Source organism: Delphinus delphis, chromosome 9 (assembly GCF_949987515.2).
Source record: "Delphinus delphis chromosome 9, mDelDel1.2, whole genome shotgun sequence".
Taxonomy (NCBI): domain Eukaryota; kingdom Metazoa; phylum Chordata; class Mammalia; order Artiodactyla; family Delphinidae; genus Delphinus; species Delphinus delphis.
Genome location: NC_082691.1, coordinates 99,929,372 through 99,952,906, shown reverse-complemented (window position 1 = coordinate 99,952,906; position 23,535 = coordinate 99,929,372). Strand labels below are relative to the sequence as shown.

General features: G+C 39.5%; 1 protein-coding gene across 8 annotated transcripts in view; it reads left to right on the top strand.

The window, feature by feature from the left end:
* The window catches only part of EZH2 (enhancer of zeste 2 polycomb repressive complex 2 subunit), a 62,061-nt gene that overhangs the window by 12,583 nt on the left and 25,943 nt on the right, over positions 1-23,535 (top strand). For 5 of the 8 annotated variants that reach the window (XM_069541032.1, XM_060021058.1, XM_069541033.1 and 2 more), the window contains exons 2-3: positions 11,912-12,035; positions 12,621-12,749. In XM_069541032.1, coding sequence (XP_069397133.1) covers positions 11,919-12,035; positions 12,621-12,749 — 246 coding nt within the window. In that variant the 5' untranslated portion in view covers positions 11,912-11,918. The remainder of the gene's footprint in view (positions 1-11,911; positions 12,036-12,620; positions 12,750-23,535) is intronic. The other 3 variants (XM_069541030.1, XM_069541034.1, XM_069541031.1) reach the window with 1 other exon arrangement.

Genomic DNA, 23,535 nt, shown 5'->3' with positions numbered 1-23,535 from the left:
CCTATTTATGCTCACTTAGGTAACTTGTTGTTTGGAATGATGGGTAGATCCCTTGTATTTACCTAAAGTGAGTTTCTCTTAAAATTTTGCCAGTATATCAATATGTTGTTAAATTTGTACTAGGTTGGCTTATTTGAGGTATAAGATTTAAAATAGACTTCCTATAAGGAAGAAAGGCTGTCATCAGACTTAACCTACCTTTTCATTCTTTTGCCTATATCAAAAGGAGTGTTGAAGAAATAATATGTATCCCATGTCCCATCCTTGAATTACAATGAGTTGTGTATCATAGTTTTAGTTTCAGGTACATCAGTCTTTGTTCTATTTCCCCTCCGACAGTGTCTCAGTAAACTGAGTATATACCCAACAAAATGAGAGGATTTAGCTTATAAAATAGGTTTCATACAGTTTTGAAAGAAAACTTTACCCTCTAGATGCCAATTTAGTTAATCTGTTTTATCTGTTGTCCAAGCAAACTATTTATAACCTTTATGATAGTTCAGTTTTCCACTTGGTGTAAATTTATATGCCATTTCTTTTCTAGGACGGGTCTGTGAATGGATAGAACTTACGAATAAACACAGGAATGCTGGTCTGTAGACTCCGTATTGAACTATTGAACTTAGGAGTTTAGTTTACTCTTCTGCTGGAAGGAAAATGATCTTATTTTTGTAGAAAATACATTACTGCAGAGTCTACTCATTTTTGCTGAAACAATCCAGTGAATGTTTTCTATCATTCACCTAAGATTGCCACATTACTGTAATTTTCCTGTGCCTTTTAACACGACTGTGCCTTTTTAGCACTACTTAAACCAGGGCTACAAATGTGATATGGATTTTTTTCTCCCTTATTTTCCCTTATCACTAGTCAGGGGCACATGTGTTTCCTAAAAACTTCTTGAATACAATTGCTGTTTATAATGCTTTCTCACCTGTAGTCGTGTCCACTGAAGTTTAGGCGCTAAGGTGCCTGTTGTATCTTGCAAACTTGTGTCTGTCACAGGATTTAGCACTTTCAGAATGTTTCATAGATTCATATTGACTGGTTGATAATACCTCTATTCCTGGCTTTCCCAAATCCTTCAAAATGAAGTTTCAGAAGTTCCTTTTCCTTAAATTTTTGCAGGTCATTTGGGTGGACTGTTTGGGTCCAACAGTAGTGAGCTTGTGTATTTTTGTCACTTTTTTCTCCTTTTTGAATTAAAATAGAGGCATGCTAGGAAGTGAAAAGGAACAAGTTATTTATGTTTCTTTTATGTGTGTAGGGTGAAGTTTGAATATATGGGGAGTTGGTTGGGAGGATGGGGTTGTTTTAGGTAAGCAAGGGGGTCAGAAGAGTGACCATGATTGGGGGTGATTATCTTCTTATGAGCATGAAGGGTAGGACAGATGGATGAAAACAAGCAATTTGTTTAAAAGAAATTTTGTTAATGTTAGTCCCTTAATTTGGCACACATGTATGGCAGACTTTCTTTTGGATTCTATAGTTGACAGTTATAGCAAAGTATCCCTCATTAAATATTCTTCACATAGATTTTTGTTTGCTTTGTTTTTTTAGTTGCAAGAATGGTGATTTCTAGGCTTTCATTCTTACAGACTTGTCTTTTAGAAAATATAAGTTGAATATATGCCAGTTCAGGCTCTCTGCTAGGCAAATGAAGAGGCGGGGTATTGGGATTTCTGATTCATACGGCGTCTGGATATACTGATGGCAGTTGTTCTCCAAGCGAGCTCTGTGGGCCTCAGGGGGTCCGTGAGGTAAAAATTATTTTTGTAATAATTTTACGATGTTATTTGCCTTTTTTTTACCGTGTTGACATCTGTACCAGTGGTGGAAAAGCAGTGGTAGGTAAGGACTGTTGGCACCTTAGCACTGAGAGTAAAAAAAAAAAAAAGCCAGTTTTGAGAATGTCCTCGATGAAGTGAAAAAGGTTGTTAATTTTATATACTCTTGATCCTGTGCACACATCTTAATGTTCTGTGCCACAGGATGGGAATGTGCCTAAAGGGCTTCGATTGCTGCCCGAGTGTGACCTTCTTTGGGAGCTGCACTTATGGATGGAGTTCCAGGCCGCACCAGCTGCTTTTTTCATGGGGGACCATTTTCACGTGACAGAGGGGTTGACTGACAAACTGTGATTATTCTGACTTGGGTATTTGGCAGCCATTTTTCAACGAAGTGAACCTGTCGCTTCAAGGAAAACAACTGAGCGTTATTTGTTGCTGGTGATGATGTTTGAGTTTTCAAGCAAAATTTAGAATTTTTGGAAAACTTGCATCTGTCACTGTGAGGTTGACAACTTTCCCAATAAATACTTAAAGACATCTTTGATGACATCAGTGGATTTAACAAGTATGATTTTTTGAAATATATGAACTTATGGAAAATCTGCACAACTCAGTGGACCAGTCAGTGTTTTTCATACTGAGGAAATGATATTATAAAGTCACGCATGGGTTAAAGATGCATTCAAAGGAGACAGGCCAATGAATTTTAATGTAGCAGAGTACGAAAAGTTTATTGATACAATTTCAGGTTCCACATTGCAACTCATCTTTTAAGAAACTGCCACTGCTTACTGAAGGGTAGTGGTTGTCTTGAGGAAAAGCACCTATGAGGTTGAATTACAAGCTGCACTCGCCACTCTTTTCTTAAAACAGTTTTGGAGTAATATCAGAGCATGAGATTCACCATTACCTCAGAAGGCTATCCAGATACTCTTCCCTTTTCTAGTTCAGTATCTGTTTGGGAAAGGATTTTCTTTATATTCTTCAACCAGAACAACATGTTGGAACAGATTGAATGCAGAAGCAGATATGAGAATCCAGCTGTCTTCTATTAAGACAGATATTAAAGAAATTGGCAAAAATGTAAAACAGTGTCCCTCACTGATTATTTTAAAAGAAAAATAGTTTTTAAAAAATAAAATGTGTTATTAACATGTAACAGGCTTGCTGTTATTTTTAAATGAATTAATGTTTTAAAACTTTCTCAGTTTAAAATTTCTAATATGCAAAATTTCAGTAGATACGCCGCATATAAACTACAGGGGTCCTGAGACCAAAATGCTTAAGAATGGTGTCTGGTGTTTTCTTTGAACATTCTACCCTCTCTCTTTGTCTGTGCTGGTAACTGCCATGTGAGTAGTTAATGTCTCAATCTGGATCTAAGTTCAAATTCTTAGTGGTCGCAGTGGCTCACTTCGGGCTTCTTATCCTCTTTTGGTCAGTTCTTCTTTCTCCTCATGAGTGCATCTGGTTTTTAAATTTGAGAATGTCTCTTGCCATCTTTTTTCTCCATTCACACTACTGTCAACCCAGTCAGAACTCTTATCACTTTATTCCTGAATTACTTCAGTACTCCAGTTGTTTCTAATATAGTTTTCAAACTTGTATGTTGAATGCAACCCCAGGGTTGACTTGACTTTATATGCTTTCTAAAAATGTACAGATATAAACTTCTTATGGTAAAACCAAAGCAAAGTTACAGATTAAACACGGACAATCAAATCAGCAACATGTATTTAATGATGCTATTTTGTTAACATGAATAGCCAATCTATTTCTTTAATTTGGCTTAATAGTGCTAACACAGAGAATGGCTGTTTGCATATATGTGTTTTATAAAATGCTGTTAACTTTTAGTCCTTATTTGTTCAGGATAATTAGACCTAGTGGTTACCCTGCGCTGTGACACCTAGCAATCCTTGAATGCCAGTTGAAAATTCTGTAAAGCTGTGTTGATCCTTGGAGCACTGTGGAGTTACTGAAGCCTGCATTGGATAGATATTGAATCAATTATTTTTGGAGTCTTTACTAGAAAATATCATTACATATTTTACTACTGGGTTTGCTGGTTGGTGGGAACAAAATGCAAGTTGGTGACCTCTGCATCCCACTGGCTTTGCAGCACGCACTGGGTGCTGAGCGCTTCAGCACCGGTTCCTTTGTTTGCCAGCCTTACCAGACGTGCCTCACCTTACTTTCCTGTTTTTTTTTTTTTTTCATAGCCCTCAACGCCACGTTACATACTAAACATTTTTCTTTGTTTTTAATCGTTTCCATCTAAGTAGACTTTAAGTTCTATGAGGTCACAGATTTTTGTCTGTTTTATTTATTGCTGAGCCTTCCGTTTCTGTAAGAGTACCTAGCCATGTGTTAAATGTTCAGTGAATATTGAATGAATGAGTGAATGCATATTAACACTTCTCTTTTAAAACCCCAAACTCAGATGCTCTTCTCTTGTGTTATGTGTTTAATGCTGTCTTCCAGCTGGGGCAAAGACATGTTTCTCTGTCCATCCTAAACACAACTAAACTGGACCTGAATTGTATAGAATTGTTTGATTTCTTTGATCAGTATATGTATAATCAGTGGCACAATTACTTTCCTTGGTTCAGAGTCTGTATTTCTATTAATATAGCCTGTAAGTGTATTATCTTTTTAAGTGAACACCATCTTATAAGTTCATATGGAGATCTTTTCCCCCCTTTTTAAATTGTTCAAGTCATGTCTGAGTTTTTAAATAGTAGAATTAGATGTGGGAATTTCCCCCTCAAATTCCGTCTGTGTATATTTTTTGTTTTTCCTATTTAACATTTTACATAGCATTTTAATTTTTAATATATCAATATTTCTGTTCTGTTTATCATTTTAAAAAGTCGATGCCTATTTTAAAAATGAATGTCTTTACATTAGGTTGTTGTATAACTTAATTCTCTTCTTTAAAAAAGAAACTTTATTTTGGAATAATTTTAGATTTCTGTAACCATGGTACATTTGTCAGAGTTAAGAAACCAGTATTATTATGTTACTGTTATAACTAAACTGGAGACTATTTGGATTTTACCAGTTTTTCTGTTTAGTCCTTTTTCTGCTCCAGGATCCAGTCCAGGACAGCAGGTCGCATTTAGGTGTCTCCTTAGTCTCTTCCAATCTGTGACAGTTTCTCCGTCTTTCCTTGTTTTCATGACCTTATTTATTGGTCAGATGTTTGGTCGAAATGTCCTTCAGTTTGGGTTGATGTGATGTTTTCTAGCGATGACTGAAGTGAGAGGTTGTGAGGTTTGGGGAAAGAATACGACTGGGGTGCGGTGCTGGTCTCAGCACACATCGGGGTGCAGGTGGCGGGTGATCTAACCGTGGCAGGGGTGTCACTGGTTTCTCTGCTGGGACGTCCCCTTCCCCTCCCTGGATTCTGCTTTGAAAGCGACTCACCTGGGAAGGGACTAGAGCTCCATGCGTGGGCTCGGGAAGTGTGCACATGGATTTTGGAATTCGTGTAAGAAAGACTTGCCCCTCCGCCCCCATTTACTTGTTTATTTAATCACTTCTTTCTCTCATAGACTCATGGATACTTATTTCATTAGTTCGGTTATAATACCGTTGTGATTTAGTTTGCTGCTCAAATTGCTCCAGCTTTGGCCCCTGGGAGTGCCTTCGCTTTGGTTCCTGTCCTTTCATCCTCTCGGCGTTCCCTTCCTGCTACAGGCTTTTCTCCTATTTTCCCCGTCCCAGCCCATGAGCTGGCCGTTAATCCAGAGCCCGGCTTCCTTGTGCGGGTAGTGGGATTCAGGAGGGAAAGATGTGGGCGCTGGGGGTCCTGCTGGGGGTCCTGCTCCTGGGCTCTGTGGGCGGTGCCTGGAAGCCCACACGTGTCTGCTCACCCAGGGATGCACGCGAGTCTCTCTACGCCTCTCTGCGTGTGTATGAAAATAGAAGAGTTCACGCGGCTGTCTCTGACTCTAGTCCATCACCACCTCTTGCTTATTTGGCCCTGGTACCCGTGAGAAAGCTTAACTAGAGGACAGTGTTTCTGTCCAGTTCTTTTCGTCTTTAGCCTTCCTCTGTCCAGTCAGAACACAGATTTCCAAAGTTTCCTAGGTTGGCTCCTTTTCTCCCCACCCGTTTCCATGGGCTTATCTCATGTGGTTTTAATATACCTCAACTCATTGTGTGGTCTGTATTCCTTCCTGAGGTCCCCTGACATCCTGTTTTGGTTTTATTTACTTGCATACAGTCTGTCATTTAAGAAAATGACTTTTCACATTGATTTGTTGTCTAACTTAACTTTTTTATATGCAAATCGTATCCTGATCGCCCTCACCTGCTGTTGGGTGATGGTAGCCAGGACTTACATGGTGTAGTGCCTGCTCTGACAGGTGCTGTCCTGCGGCCTTACATCCTTACATGAGTGGACTTCTCAGGACAACTCTGTGACGAGGACGTTCCCCACAGCATGCGGAGAGGGAGGAACCAAAAGGTTTGGGAACTTGACCAGGTTCACACACAGCTGGTCCTGGGAGAACTGGAGTCCAACCCAGGGAGGCTGGCTTTGCAGGCTGTGCTCTTGCCTTTGTTTAAGTTGTGGATAGGACTTAGGATTTAATAGGACCAGATGCCATCTTGTTGGTTTATTGTTGGGACTTAGTTTGGAGTGGAGAGCGCTGCTGCCCACGTTCTCTGCCCCGTGTCCATGACAGGTGTTGTTAATCGCCAGAGCGCCCTTCCTGCTGAGCCAGAGCATGGCCAGCCTGGAGTGGGTCGCTGTAAGGTTCAGGGTGGTGACATGCAGTGGAGTCCGCTTGTCCTCGCGAATCTTGAATGGAGGACGCAGGCAGCAGCCCTGTGCGCTTGCCTCCTTGGGCTCCTCACTCCTAGTCTCCTTCTCATGGGGGTGTTTTCCATAAAGCCCCTCAGGCGTAAGACCTAGTTCTCTTAGGTTATTAATTTTTATCTCTTACCAAGAGTTACATCTACAGGTCTAAGTTTTCCTAACCCTAACCCTTAGCCTTACCCGCAGAATCTTATTTACCATTAATTTCCTTTTGAGTTTATTAAAGCAGTGGATCTTAACTTAAAAAAGTAAATGAAATTGGTAAATGTGACTAACAGCTGCCCTCAAAGCATTTTAAATATAAAAGCACTATTGAAGATGGGTGATTTTTCAAAATTGGCAATTTCAGTTAGGGAAGGACATCGAGAATATTGCAATCATTATTACTTAAATGTTGTTAAATTTGGATTTTACCTTCCTTAGTCTGGTCTTCAGTTTAGAGTCAAAGTTGATGCTATTGACTTAGTTGAGAAGGATAAGTAGTACATGTAATTTATTTTTTAGTTTTCTTCAGACAAGTAGAAGCAGAACTCAGCAAGACTAGTAGATGGCGAGTGCCTTGATTTGGCAAATCCTTTAGGAATGAAAAACCTTTAAAGAAGGGCATAAAGTGCACTGAAAATGCCTAGGGCTTTTTTTTTTTTTAATTCCTCAATCATTGGCAACTGAGTAAGGAGGGGCAGGAATGTTACCTTATTTCGGAAAAGACCCCTTACAAGTAGACTAGAGTTGGACTTGATGGAGAAGAATGCTGATTCCAGTGCTGTGTGGCCCAGTCACTGGAGGTAGAGAGGTGTGTCTTGGGGTCACCAGGGCCGTCCAAACCCAGGGCAGGGGCGGAGCTCCTCACCACGTGGGAGTGGAGCCGATGCTGTTGACCATGAGGAAATACGGCTCGAGAACCTGTCTTCTGTTCACTCAGGCGTTGTTGTGTATATAATCTCAATATTAAAACGATACCTCAGACCCCTTCTGTGTCTCATGTGGCGGAAAATCTAATCTAAACTGGTTTAAGCAAAAGAGAGGGAATTCCTTGACTCACATAACTGAACAGTTGTGGAGTTGGTTTGGCAAAGCACGCCTGGTCAGGGCTCAGTGATGGGACTAGAGTCCATTTCTTGGCTTTGGGTGTTTTTTCTTTTTCTCTTGTTGACTGTTCTTTGCAGGCTCTCCTCTTGTGGTTGCAGTTGGCTTCCAGCGATTCTTCAGGCAGCATGTTTCCAGGTTCAAACCTAAGTGGAAAGGGTGAGCATTCTTGACCTTGCAGGGAACCTCCTGAGACTTTCACATCTGGTCGTGTATTCATCCCAGCACTGGTCACTACAGGGGCTGTGGGCCAGGGCCTCGGGCTGCCTCCCATGGAGGTGACAGTCCTTAGAGAAGGGTGGGTGCAAAGTTCCCAGAGAAGGTGAACTGATGCAGGGCGGCAAAAACTGAGTTTGGTTGATTCATAAATAAGACTCTGGACTGTATAATTTTCCTTTATTTTATTTACATGTTTGTGATCCTGTAAAGCTTTACATTGTATTAAGGTTTGGATGGTTCCCTGCCATAACCTGGTTTGTCTTTGAATTAAAGCATAACTGTTGTTTTGGTTTCACTGTATACAAGTAGACTTGAGCTATAACCTGTTTTGAATAAGAGAAGCTGTTTTTTTCCTGGATAAAACTCGTGCCATTTCACCTATGAAACTAAACAAATCTTTTGAGTGAGAAATTTAAAAATTGGATTTTTCACAAATCCCCATGCATTTAGTAGCAAGTCATTCTAATGTTTCTTTTTGCTAATAATGTACGAGTATTCCAAGCTGTATCATAATACTTACTGGGCTGTGATAGTGGGAAATAGTCAGAAGAGCTGGTTTGTCTGCCTTCAGGGCGGGAAGGAGCGGGGGAGCTCACCTTTGAAGGCCTGAAGTCTCTGCACGCAGGGCCTGAGAGGTGGGTGAGCCTGCTGGTGTCTGCTGTTCGCACCCAGCTGTGGGGTAGGTGATGCTACCCCAGTTGTTTGGATGAGGTCTCTCAGGCAATATCAGCTTCCCTAAGGAAGACCCAGAGGCTCCAGGTTTTGTAAGGCGGCGGGACCATAGGGCCCTGACAGCCCCTGAGACTCATCTCCCGGGTTTGTCGGTGGTGGGGTGGGGTGACTCCCCCTCCCTTCCCGCACTCAGCATGGCAGCCACCCTTCCTTTCATACCTTGTGGCACAGCGGCTCATGATCAGCGCATGTTAATAGACCTGCCTTTTGTTTGTTTTTAAATCTGTTTGCCAGGCACACAGCCTGCGATTTTACAAATGGAGAAAAATTGTTCTTGAGACTGAGGAACTTCCAGTGGGGGTGAAGTGGGGTGAAGAAGGTGAAGATGTGATTTTAATACGTTGTAAATGCTATGACAGTCGGAGGCAGTGTGTTTTATGTAAAACATCCTTCTGATGGTGCCTTAAATTTTGTTATTTTTTTCCATGGATCTGCCTGTTTATCCCTATACTTTTAAACAACAGTCTGTACACTTTCATTTCTTATCCTAATTCGGAGGTCATGATTCTTATATTTTGATAATTTCCCCTAAATGAATCACTGTCCTTTTTTCTTTTCCTCTCTATTGTGTATATTTACCAGATCGTTCTGTAGCTTAAAACTTTCACTTACTTACTTCTTTATTTGGAGGAACTTTGTGACGTTTATAAACGTGGAAACGTATCCTTTCATGCCCTCTTACGGAGAGGTTGGTTCCAAATCAGCTTTGAAGTGTTTTGTCATTGATGGAGCGACTTGTTAGTTTAGTGTAACAGCTTTGGTTTTGTCCTGACATACTTTTCCAGAGGTGTTGATACTAATGGTAGAAACACATAGAAGGTATTACAGCGTGTTAGACACGGAGGGTTCCAGTGGAAAACATGAAGTGCTAACTATTGAAATGATACCTCTTCACCACGACATAAAAAATGCACCTTAAAAAATGCATTGTAGTGATACCCGTGTTGCGTATCAATGAAAACGAAAGCCGAAAGCCGTGTTCCCAGTGCAGGTTTTTATCAGGCATGGTGGTGCCGCCTCCCAGGACCATGAATTTGTGGAAGCAGCAGATGGGACTAGTTGTGATGAGTTTCTGAGCTAATGCAACAACAGATCATCCCTTTTTATCTGATTCCTCTCCTTTCTAGCTAGGCCTTTGAAGTGCTAAGTGTCTGAAAATAATTTGCATAGAATTACCTGAGCTCATCTGTTAACTAACCAGCAGATGTGAAAGCAAAAAACTGCCACATAATCGTTTTTAGAATAAAGCTCCAGGCTCTCCCTAACTTTGGCGTCTTTTTGCCCGCCTCACCGTCTTCCTAACTTCTTCCCCGCTTTCTGTGTTTCCGCCAAGTTGGGATGGGCTGTGGGGTTTAGTCTTCTCAGCTCTGAGGACTGTCATCTTTGTTCCACTCAGCACCCCAGGCAAGGTCGCACTTTGAAGCTTTTATGGGACTCAGTCCTATCTCTGTGATCTCATTGAACTGTCTTTATCTTAAGTTCAACTGTCTTTATCTTAAGTTCTGAAATCTCTTCATTCTTCTCATTCCCTCGATTCTTGTAATTTGGGCTCTTTACCTAATTTGGGGTCCACCTTTGTTTGCAGGGTCGGCTGGCGGCCCCTCGCCGCCCTTACAGCCCCGAACCCAGCTGGCTCCTGCTCTTACCTGAGCCCCTTCCGTTCTCTCTTTGCCTTTTGAAACCCGGCTCAACTTTTAAGGTTGAGTGGTCACTTTGCTGCCATCCTTCTGCAGCTCCTTGCTTGTGTCCCCCACCCTCAGCCCCAGTACTTTTGCATATTTATCTCATATTGTAAAGTCCGTTCCTTTAGGTCTTCTTAGGTCAGTTATAAGCGTCGCAAGGGCAAGTTCTGCGTTTCATTCATCTTTGTATATTCATTGCCTGATTCTTACTAGTCATTAATTACGTGCTTTCTTTGCCCCTCTCTCAGCTTGAATAATCCACCATTTGTGTTCTCTTTCGTGGTTTGGTGGTGGAATATTCGTACAGAAAGTTACCACTGACCTCTGGTTTCCTTTTCTTTCTCTAATTCCTCTCCTTAGGCAATTTTCTCTATGCCCGAGGGCTCTATGTAAGCAGGCACATGAAACCCTACTCAGTTATTCAGGCCAGAAAAGCCATCTTCCCCATATTGAAATCCTTGCCATGTTGGCTCTCAAGTGACTCTTGAAATCATTTCCTTTCTCTCATCACTGGTGTCGTTGAAGAAGCTGCGTCGTCTCTTGTCTAGGGACAGTCCCGCCTTCCAGTCTCACCTGGCCTCACCTTTGCCTTTTACTCTCTTCCAGCCCCTCCTGCCGCTGCACTGCAGTCAGCTGGGCTTTCCAGAGTGTAAATCTTCCCCCTGCCCCTTTACTTAAAACACTCTATGACTTTCCATTGCACTTAGATAAATTAAAGCACAAATCCCTAATGTGGCACCTTTGCACCATCCGATAGAGGAATGTCCTAATCTTTTGAAGATACAAGTACAGTTTTAACACTTTGATGAACAAATGTTCTGGAAGAGGACACTCGTTTAGACTCTGTGGTGTGAACTGGACATCCGGTGGACTGCAGGCTGAGCCCACATTGCACATAACCGGCTTCCAGAGCCTCTGCAACCACAGATGGGGCGGAAGGGGTCCCTGCCTTCCTTCTCCTCTGGCTAGCAGAGGAGCCCCCATGGGAGGAAAGGTGGCCCGAGGCAGAGACACAGACTTTCATCACAGTGTTGAAGGTGAGAAGCATGGTTGAAAGTGCGTGTAGGAGGAATACTTCAATTTGTACAGTTATCACATGTTGTACTGTATATTTTCTACCTTCGGTGCTGTATGTAGATTTTACTTCTTTTTCAGATTTATCTTTTTCAGTCATTCATTTATGCCTGTAGCAACTAATTTAATGATGAAAAACTTAGAATATCTGTCTACATTTTTTTTCACTCCACAAGTGTGGATCTCACAGCTCGTTACTGTATATACTTAACTCCTGTAATGGGTCACGTTTCTGTAGGATGACTGCAGTTTAGAAGTGGAGTATCTTTGTAAATAAAAATGTCTTTTAAAAGTTGTATTAAATAAAAATTTATACTTGGAATGAAATGTTTTTAAGGACTTCACCATGCAGAACAAATGAGAACCCTTCTTGCAAATATGAACAGTGTAATTATGTGTCATTTCTTTTGTTGATTGTTAGTTTGCTGGGGATTAAAACACAAGTGGTCATATTCAGGCTGGTTAGATTAGTGATTTTAATATGAAACCATTGCTTTTAGAATAATCATGGGCCAGACTGGGAAGAAATCTGAGAAGGGACCAGTGTGTTGGCGGAAGCGTGTAAAGTCAGAGTACATGCGCCTGCGGCAGCTCAAGAGGTTCAGGCGAGCTGACGAAGTCAAGGTATCCTCCGTCTTCTGTGAAAATGCGGGTACAGTTAAGGATGGTTTACTCCCTAAAGATAAGTTTTAATTTGAAAGGGTAAATGGTCTTATTTACTGTAAGATAAATAAAAACTTGGAAGTTAAGGTCCTTGGTCTGTCTTAACATAAAAATCGTACCATGCACATTAGTGAAGTGGAAAGATTTTAATCTAATGGTTATTCAGTCTACTTGGAAATCACCATCTTTTCAGTGTAACTTTGTACTGCATGTGGAGACCCAGGACCCAAATATAAAGGAATGTGTTTCATGGTACTGTGTTCCTAAAGTCATTGTGATTTAAAAAAAATATAGATATATACAGAGTTAACAAAGAAAGGATGGAAATAATTTCCTCTTCCCCTTCTACTCTCAGTAAAATAATAGGTGTGGTGTTTTTGTATTACTTGAACGTGAGAAACCACAGTTTAGTGTAAAATCCATATGCTTTTGAAGGAATGTCCCTGATACTTTTGAGGAATCACTCAATTTTAACCTTCATTAGAGATGTTACAAATTTTCTAACAATGAACAATTTCTTTTCTCCTCTCCTTCATTTTTTTAAAGAGTATGTTTAGTTCCAATCGTCAGAAAATTTTGGAAAGAACAGAAATCTTAAACCAAGAATGGAAACAACGAAGGATCCAGCCTGTGCACATCCTGACTTCTGTGAGCTCATTGCGCGGGACCAGGGAGGTTGGTGAACTCATGCGCTGTATGAATTATCAGTGCATTTTGGTTTTTGCTTTTGGAATGTTGGTTGGTTGTCGAGAGGAGGCCATTGACCTCGGATGTCCCTTGTTTTATTGTTATTTCTCTTTAACATGCAGCTGATTCCTAGATTTTTATAAGACTGTTCATTAAAAAAGAACTTTAAATACTCTCGAATGTCCTCATCAGATCACAAGTTAGAGCAAGGCTTTCTGATGCATAGTTGTCTTTTTTCCTCCCCCTTCATATGAATTAGCCGTGCTGTAAGAAATGGTTCTTTTTCATCCATACTCATGGAGTAAACAAGCTTCTTATTATACATTTTGTCCAAATTCTAAGGCTCTCTCTATAAGAATTTTTAAATTTGGGGTTGAGAGGTCAGAATTTCCTTTTTTAACAGAATTTTTTTGAACGAACGAGGTAGATCTTAATCACTCCAAAAAATTACTGTTTTCAAAGGAAGGCAATAAATCTGTGGTAGATTTTATAATGAGATAACACATTAAAACATAGTGGCAGAAAGATGAAAAGAAAATGGCAGAAACTTACACAGTATAGAACCAATCAGTAGGATTTTGGTTAAAGCATTTCTGTTTAAGTACCTGTTTTATGCAGGAAGACATGGCATATGATATGGAATGCTATTTGAATGGGCATGGATGCAAAAAGAGGGAAGAAAGTGATTTGAAATTTAGATTATACCATGTAGTAGATGATTGTTGACCTGGGTGTCTAAACATGGAAGGCATCTAAACAATGGAATTTGTTCTAAAATAATGTTTTCAATGAGCAGTCATTTTTTATATGATATTGTAATAATCAAGCACTAATTTGCTGTCTTATGAGACCTGTTGAGATTGTGTGACGCACTGGCTTCAGAGACTGGTCAGTGCTGTTATAGCAGCTCAGTCTGTGCTACAGACATGGTCCTAGTGGTGATTTCAGTGATGGTGTTGTGGTCTTGATGCTGATACATACGGCTTGGGATGATTCTTAGTTATGTATGCATTTTGTCAGTTGACCGCTCTTTAAGCTCTGACTTGCAGTTGTATAAATATGTATTATATGTTATTAACACCTTCCAGTCTTCTGCAACAGGTCAGGACCTACACATTAGAGGTAAATGACTAATTAATATACTAAGGGTGAAAGGGATTCTTTTCTCTGCCAGTCAGAATGTTCCCGAAAGGGATCAGGATGGAGCCTCTAATTCTTTCGAAAGTGACCTTTTGGAAATTTTGAAGGGAAGGAAGAAGAAACCTCGTTTTTTTCTCTCCAGAGGGATACATTTTAGAAATTTGGAGAAATAAAGTAGGAACACACGGAATACTTAATTTTGCCGCCCATTACAAACCTCAAATGCTCAAAATGCTGTTGAAAGCCCAGCCTACATTTATAATAAAAGTGAACAGCAGTAATGATTTCTGGCACTGCACTAGGTACTACTCTACCTCATTTTGTCTTCGTGATGGTTGTATTACCACTTTTTTATTCCCAGGTGAGGAAACTGAGCCTTAGAAGAATTAAAGTCAGTTTCCTTGCTCTAATGATCTGATGTGGGCCTGGAAGAGTACACTTTGCTCAGACACATTAAGAAATTATTAAAGTTCATTATTTATGTACAACCGGAATTGCTCATGATACAATTTTTGGTGTTAAATTTAAGAGTACAGTTTATTCAAATGAGTATTTACTAATTGCATTTTGCTTTTAATTTTGTCAAGTGGAGATAAAAGTTATTGAATGTAAAGATACCTAACTTTTTATTGAGTTCGTGAGAGAAATTGTAAGAAGAAATTAGCATTTTAATGAAACAAGTGTTTTTCTAAACTTAGTACCCCATGCAGGTTGAGAAAAAACATTTTCACAAAACAGGAGGGGAAAAGGAGGAAAGTAACCCCTAGCCTCAGGAATTCAGGTTTTGTTGCATGGAACTCTGGTCAAAGCACGTTTGTTTTTGAGCCACTCTTAATTACTGATTCTGCTTGAAGTGATTCGTCTTCTACTCCTCCTAGCGCCCCCCCCCCCCCCACCGGCCCCTTTAAAACCATCATCACTGACTTTTGGAAGCTGAAGGTTTATACAGTTTGTGATAAGCTTTTTGGTGTTATCACAATAAATAAGAATTTTAGGGCTAGAAAGGACTTTAATGATCTCTGTCTAGTCTCCTTACTGTTCAGATGAGACTATATCCCTGTTATTTTTTCTTCAGTTTGAGCATTTCCAGCAATATATCAGTTTCTTTTATATGCTTTAAAAGTTGGAGTCAACTAGGTCAGAAGCAGGAGGATAAATAAGTTAGCCTCTTTTGCAACGACTTTCCTAGTAATAGGCTTGTAGGGTTGGCAGAGTTTGGGACTGCACTGTTGACCCAAACACCTAGAACGTCCATGGCTTTCAACATTTGGAAGTGCTGTTGTAACAGTGTTTTAATTAATCCTTATTTTTATAAGCTGATCCTTTATAAGTGCTGTCTTCAGTTTAAATCCTTTGAGCATGACGACGATTCAATGACAATTTTCAGTCATTCACTCAAGTCTTCTACTTTATTCCCTTCTGTACTTGTAGAAGGGGATAAGCTCAGTTTTAAAATGACCAATTTTCTCTAGGTTATTTTAGTAAAGAAAGTCTGACAAGTTTACTTTCTGATCTCATGAAGTGACTGCTGTAGATTCTGACTTGAGATCAAGGAGCCCTGCAGTCGACCTGGAGACCACATCTTTAGTCTGTTGTTTCCTTAATGCATGCTTTTAGGAGACTTGTGGGTACTTATTTTTTGGTGTTGAAGTTACAGAACCTAAGCCGTGTTGCCTATAGGATCTTAATACAGAGTATGTGTCTATTTTCTCTTTTTAAAAATACTTCTGACTTCTTGAAGACAGTGACTGTAATATATGTTACATATATTTTCTTTGCTCTTCAGTTTATCTTTTTAAGGAGCATTCAGCTTAAAAATGTTATGAAACGATACATACAGGCCAAGGGATGTATGCCGTATTGCCATAATATGTGGCTGTTTGTCAGAAGACTATTTCTAGGGGACATTCATTACTTTGTCTCATCAGTCAGTAAAGAACTTTATCTTCTTTAAGTCTGCACATTGGTAATCATGTTCTTTAATGTGTCTGTTTTTCCAGTTTTGACGAAGAAGCTGGTTTAGGAGTTACTCTTGTAGTTCTTACTAGTGCATTTCTTTCTGTACATTTTCCATTTCTTGCTGAAAACAACAAGGCACTTTTCCCTTTCATTGATTCTTCATATCAGGATTTTTATTACTTGTATGTATTATGACTGTGAAAGGGAGGCTTGCTCAAATGATGTCTGTCTTCTGGGCAAGTGGTGTGATTGGTTTAATAATTTAAAAATATCCTGCCAATATGCATTTTTAGATTCCCAGGAGAATGTAATGTTCTTGTAAGAATTCTGTGTCTTGTTTACTAATGAAAGAGTAAGAAAAGTGGGGCTTCTTCAGAATGTTTAGCACATACATCAAGCAGCATCAGAAGGACCTCCTAGCCCTCATATTCATGAAGAATTAAAAGTCTTTTGGACTTTTCAGTACGTACAGGTTTGCTCTTCCTATTGATATCTTAAAATTTTAAGTTCATCACCTATCATTTGTTACTTGCAAATGAATTTTTTTCAGGGGGGGAGGCTTCCTTCATGATGCAGAATGTATAAGTTCTTTCGTAAGTTTGCAGTTCGGGCTTATTTTTGTTGAAGGAGAAGAAAAACATTGTCTTGTTTACCTGTAAACACTTGATTGCATTATTTATTGACGTGGTAATGCACTTTCCTCAGTTAATTGTAAATAGAAATTTAGTTACTACACACAAAGAAAAAATAACATGCTGGTGTACCCCATGTGTAGTGCTCTTTACTTAAATATACTCCCAGCTTTCAACACAGTAACATGCTTTCTTTCCTTTGTGAATTTCAGGATTATAGGACCAATATGTCCTGCCCAGCATTTGAGCAGACGTGGCAGGGAGCTGGGTCATTTTTCTCATGTCTTAGACATAGATGAATGGTTCTCCCAAGTGTGTGTCTTTACTCTCAGTCTGAACATATCCATCCTTTCTTGGTTCCTCAAGAAACTGGTTTCTTAGTTGCTTTCTGCTGCTCTTTGTCCCTCTTAACCATCTGTTGGTTGAATCTTGTGTTAACTCTGCCAGTCTTTCCTGCTCGGGTCACTTTTTCAAATCACGGCAGCCTTTGCTTCCTTTCTGGCTTTCTTTCGGCTGAAATAGATGGAATATTACTTAATGACCATAAGGAGGTGTTCCTTTGCTTTTGAAAGGAAGCTAACATAAGCATTTTATGCTTTTCCAAAAAGGCCATGTAAAAAAAAGATCACTTCTGTTGTTTGAGTTTATATATTATCATCATATATTAAAGATATATCATACACTTATGATGTCTGAGTTCATATTTTAAATTTAAGATTATATATCTTAAGTTTAAAAAGTGAACTTTTCAAAAATGTCAAATGTTTATTTTGTACTACTGAATAAACCAGAAGTTGTGTTTAATTTGCTGTTTTTCTCCAAGAACACTGTGTATAGTTTGTGTTTTAAAATTTATTGTTAAATTGACCAGTACAGAGATCAAGTCTGTCCTCAAAATGCAAAACCAAATTTTGACAGCTGTTTTGAAAACAAACAGAATGAACCAAAACCCAAAGAAATGCTTATCTAGTCTGCAATGTTAAAAATTGTTCATTGCTCTGAAGAAATAAGAAAATTTTATTAGACCTAGAACTACTATCACAATTTAGCTTGATAATTTGGATTGACTTAAATCCACTGCTTAGGATTCTGTTTTATCTCCTCTTACTAGATTTTGTAAAAGAATATTATTTGAGTACCATTTTGAGAGGGTTGGGTAGATTTCATGAGCTACCTTGGCAACCGATGAGGCACTTTTAATACTAGCTAATGTGAATATCTGTTGGGTCAATGAAACTTTTGTTTTTTATCTTTTTCTTCAATTAAAAGGTCACTGTAAAATATTAACTGTAAAAATTCAAATAAAACAGAAATATATGAAACAGGAGCAAAAGGCCCTGTCGTCCAAGCCCTGTGACTTTTATTCTCTGATTTCTTTTTCTATGACATGTTAATTATAATGATAATATATATTTTATTTTAAAAAGTTATTCCCAGATAAAACATGCCTGCCTTTTGGGGCCATCGCTTTACATCTGTCCAGGTCTTCAGTATCTTCAACAATGCACAGTGCTTGGTCCTGCGGATTTACCATAATTAATTGCCCTATTCATAATTGATGAACATTTAGGTTTTTATTTTTTCCTTTTGCAGTTAGCCTTTCAGTGAATATCCTTCATACACATCTTTGCATCTTTTGAGTAATTTTGTAGGAAGAGTTTCTGGAAACAGTATTACTAGGTCAAGAGGATATGCATATTTAAATTTTTAATAGCTATTACCAAATTGCCCCCCAAAAGTTTTACATTTACACTCTCACCAGCTGTTTATAGTGGTGTCTGTTTATCTATATTCCCAACATAAAATGTTAATCTTTGTCAGTGTGATAGGTAAAACATTACTGTAATTTGTTTTCCTTTCGTTCATCAGTGAAGTTAATTTTAAGTACTTATTTGCTTATATTTCTTTTATGAGTTGGCTGTTATGGTCTTGGATCTTTTAAAATTGGGTTGGACTTTTTCTTATGATTTTAAAGGACTTTTTGTATATTATAAATACTAGATTTAATCATCCGTTCTGCAGATTTTCCCCCCCATTTTCATGCTATTTCTGGGATGTTTTGGTTATACAGAAGTTTTAAATGTTTATGTAGTCAAATTAGAATTTCTTCTTTTGATTTCTGTGTTTCTTTAAGGCTTACAAAGCCTTTATCCACTTCAAGATTATAAATTACCCATCTTTCCTTCTAGTTTTCATTTTTATATTTTAACATCATTTAACCTATTTGGAATTTCCTTTTGTAAAGAGTGAGTGGGGAATTTTGTTTTCAATTTTTTTTCTATTTGGCTTTGTTGTTTCAGCACGATTCACTAAATGATCAATCCGTGAGCAATTGGGGAGCGGTTATAAATCTGTTTTGCAAAGATCAGCAGAATTGGCCTGTCTGATTGGTGGTCACGGAGCAGGTTTAGCACCTGAGCAAGGGCTTCGCGCTTCTGAGACTACGGTCCGGTGGCCGTCCTGCCCTTTTACCTTAGCCAATGGCTCTGCTGCTCTGTGGCGTTCAGCCCCACGTCCACTCACGGGAGCGAGGCTTCACAACGGCTCTGCTGCCACAGCTGATGGAAACCATGACTTTATTCTTTGTTCTGCTTCTTAGTTTTTGTTTACTTCCTTTTTTTTTTCAATGATAGCAATGGTCTTATTTGCCACTCGCAGGACTATTACTGAATTAGGTTCTTGAGTTTGCATGTCACGGACAAACATGGCTCTGGTTACGTGCTTTACATGCTGTGTTGGGTGTTTTTGTAGTTTTACCAACTTATGTCCTGTGACTATTGTTCTGTTTCTGATCTCCAGTATTTTAGCAAAACTGCAGATTATGAGGAGATGATTTACCCTAACAGCCCCCTTCAGACCCAGACTGCATTGGGTTTTTAATAGTTACTATATTAACCAGGTTTATAGATTTATGACCTCTTTACTTGGGCTCAGGCTTCTGAAGCTAGGACGCAGGGAAGAGCTTTAAGGGTCCAAACTTCCTGAAATTGTACTTCACATGTTACCTGTTCTGTGTGAAATGCTGTATATGCCGCCCCCGCCCTGGAAGAAGCTCCAGACTGATGCTTATAGGGCGGCATCTTTCTGTTCTTAAGTGAGCTCAGGGCAGGAGCCTCGTGTTGCTGGTGGAGGTTCCCCCCAGTCCGGACGGCTCTGCAACATACATATCCAGCAGCAGAAATGAGAATAATTTACAGTCCGGCGTGAACCACTCTTGTACTCCTTAGCTCCAGCGCCCTTGATTAGCTGCTTTAATTAAATGTGCCTGTGTCAAGATCTGACCAGGATGTTTTATTTCTGACCCTCTCCTTAACCACCCTTCTCCTAATCATCCTGAGTGAGTTAGGAACTCACTTCTACTATGAGCTTTTCTTGACCCAGACCTGATACTTACCTCATTCCAGTTTTTTCTTCAGTACTTACTTCACATAAAAGCAGTCTGAAATTAAGTTATGTACACGATCATTTTCACCAGAAGGCCTAGCTGGTTTAAAACTTGGTGTGTCATCTTTTCTCTACTCAAATCTTGAAGAATGTGGGTAGTTTCAGAAATCCTCAGCTTTTCCTGGAGCTGGGTGGCAGCTGATGCTTTCTTTCATACACCTCAGATGTGAGGCAGTTCCTTATTGTTTTTACTCGGAAAAGCTAAAGGATATTAGACAACATCACCAGTTCATTGTGTCTCTGGCTTGAATTAAATGGACCAACCAGGATCCAAGAATATTTTTAACTTGGCTAACTGAGTGTATTTTTTCCCCCTACTATATGGAATTCGGACATAACCCTTCTAATGTTAAAGATTGTTGAGAGACCGATGGCTATGACTGTTGCCCTTTGTGATGTCCCACTGTAAGATGGGGAGTCATCCTCCTAGGGTAGTGGTGAATTTTAAAGAAGTTAACTTTGGTAAAGTCTCTAGCACAGTGCTTGGCACATAGTAGGGTGTGTTAATTTCTTTCCCTTCCCTGCAGGCCATTCACCTGCTCTTCCCTCTACGATTTTCCATAACACAGTTTTTACTTGGAACCAGCCTTCTGCCAAGAGTCTCAGTTTGGTTGTGTACTCCTACAACTACTATTTTTGGCTTGACTTCCCTCTCCAGCTCCCAGTGGTCCAGCCACACAGTCGCCTATTGTACCAGCTGGTTGATGTAAGTCTATCCATCCTCAGAGGAACCTGGTTACTTACCAGTAAGCTGTGTTTCTCTGAAAATGTAGCATCCTTGGCAACTAATATAGTTGTTTTCTTTCTTTACCATCAATGATGGATTACCTACAACAACTTCCTTGTGTGATCCTCAGGTTGGAACTAGAATTAGAGAATTTAATTTGTTGCTATTGGTCTCCTAGTGAGTTCCTGAGTCCAAGACATATGACTCTGATCAGGTAAAATGCTGTGGAGACCCATGAGGTCAAAATCCTTTTCAGTGCTCTGAGTGATACGAGACAATAATATAAAGTGTCAAGGATGATACATTTTCAAAGAAAAAAAGTTACTGGTAAGTAACTGGGATTTTTGAGTAATTTTCCTGTAAGTCAATAAATAAGAATTCCCAAACTTGTTTTACCAACAAATGCTTTTGCATTTGAATATTATTTCATAAATGAAAGGGATATGGTTATTAGTTAAGGTTAATAGTTAAAGAATGGGGTAGGTTTCTAGAGATACTACATAGATAATGAGGTGGGTATAGACCTTCAATTTGCTAAATAGGTGTTCTCTTAGCTTTAAAAAGAAATTGAAGTCGAAGTCTCCATTAGGGAAAAATCAGCAAATGCAGTCGGTTTGTTCCAGAAACATTTTTTGAGTGCCTACTCTTTTTTGAGACACTGTGCTGAGTATTGTTGCGAGACAGAGGTAAAACCACACTCTGCCACAGCCGCTTTGAGAGCTTATTTCCAGCCCCTTGGTGACACTTTTATGACTCAGAATTGAGGTGATGGGTCATGGGGGTATGGCAGGTGTGGGGTTGGAGATAGTACTTAGCGCTGCAGCCTTTGCTGTCTTATTTTCTGTGCTTCTCTACGTTCTTTCTGTTAACGGAAAAGTCAGCTGACCTTGTTCAGTAGACTCAGAGCATTTTCTGTCACTAGAGCAAACAGGTGGAACAGAGCCAGCGTTCCTCCTGTCTGGTAGTTGAATAGGATATTCAGCAGTCCTCCCGTAAGTGTGACCTTGGATTTAGATATTAAAGCAGGTGAATAAGTCAGAGTTGGAGAAGCAGCCGCTCCCCCTCGCCCCCCAGGCTTTAAAGGGGGCCAGTCTTCAGAATTAAAATCACAGAATTAATTTACCTCCACCATGTGTAGAACAAAAATCAAAAACTCCAATTTAATTGTTTTGCAAGAAATGAAATTATTTTGTATTTAAAATCACTGGGTAGTGTATAGCACTTTATTCCGTAGTTATAACCACTCCTTGCCCCAGAGTGACCTGGTTAAGTAACTTAAGAAGGAATGAAGACATGGTAGGAATAGGACAAGAGGCAGATGCTGGGGGAGGAGATGCCCTGTGACACTGTTGGGTGTCTCTCTTGCACAGCACCCATTGCACGGGCATCTCAGGGTGAGAACTAGAGCATAGGCATGAAGCTTGTGGGTGTTGGAATCAGACTTAGGCTTCCATCCTGGCTTGGTAATTTACTACCTTTCTGACTAGGCAAGTTATTTAACCTCTCTGAACCTCAGTCTCCTCCTCATTTTGTGAAATCGTGATGCCAAAGGCTAAGATGAGAAGTGGTTAAGAAAATGTATATAAAGCACTTAGCACAGTGCCTGCAACATAGTACGTGCTCAATAAATGTTAACTGCTGTTATTATTGGACGGATGGATGAGGAATTGCATCAGAGGCCAAAGAAGGAAACGGAAAGATTGCGGGTTCTGGAGTTTTAGTAAACTGTTCACACCTTCTTATTTACTTGAGCTATGAGCTTTCTAGTATTATCTTTAATCTTTGCCCTTTTGGAAAGCAAATTAATGGATTAATCACTGTCACAGTTCTTCCTAACTACTCTATCTTTAAACCTTCACTTCCACTGAGGAAGGAACTATTTTTGTGCTGCGGTGACTGTGACTATTGGAAGATTATCCCCCTGGCCTGAGGAAGTGCTGAGGGCCAGGTGGGCCTGGATGCCAAAGACTTCCACTCTGATTTCACCAAATCTAGACCCGCGATTTTTAAGTCCTCTTAAATAAAAATGAAACATTTAATAATTATGTGTGTTGTATAGACATGACTTTTTTGGTTTCATTTTACTACTTCAATTCTACTTCTTTTTGCTCTATTTTCATGGATTATATGTCCAGGGTATTTTTGAGAAGGCTCTGGAGACCTGATAATTGGGTAATGGTACTCTTTTAAGAAAAGCTGGATTCCTAGACAGGATGGAGAGTGCTGTGGTATTTGGGCACAGATCTTTACCGTATTTCATCAAGTCAAAGATGCAAACTTTTTAACATTTTAACATCTGAAACTGGCATGCGTCTTAGAATCACTATGATAAGAAAGCATTGTGTTATAGTTTAATTGGCAACATTATTTTCTTAATGATACAGAAGATAATGGTGTGCTTTGAAATTGATGTCATCGTAGATTGGATGAAATACGGTATTTCAGGGAAATATATTTACTTAACCAGTATTAGAAATGTATAGAAATGTGGTATCCTGACAATATGTGTAGTGGGTAAGAGCAGGGGCTCCAGAGTCAGACGTTCTGGGTTTAAATTCTAGCCCTAACAGTGTATGACTTTGGGCCAGTTACGTATCCTTTCTCTATCTTAGTTTTCTCACCTGTAAAATGAGCGCTAAGAATAGTCCCCATCATACAGCGCTGTTATGAGGACTAAATATAAGACGTGTAAGTGTTTAAAATAGTGCCTAGCACATAGGAAGTGCTTAATAACATTAGCTATTATTGTTAATAATTTAGAGATTACACTTCTGCGAATTGATTTGAATCCATTTCGTTGTGATTGAAATTCAGGTCTATTACCTTTAATATTTGTGTATCATCTGATAATATCAGCAAATGACACTTGGGT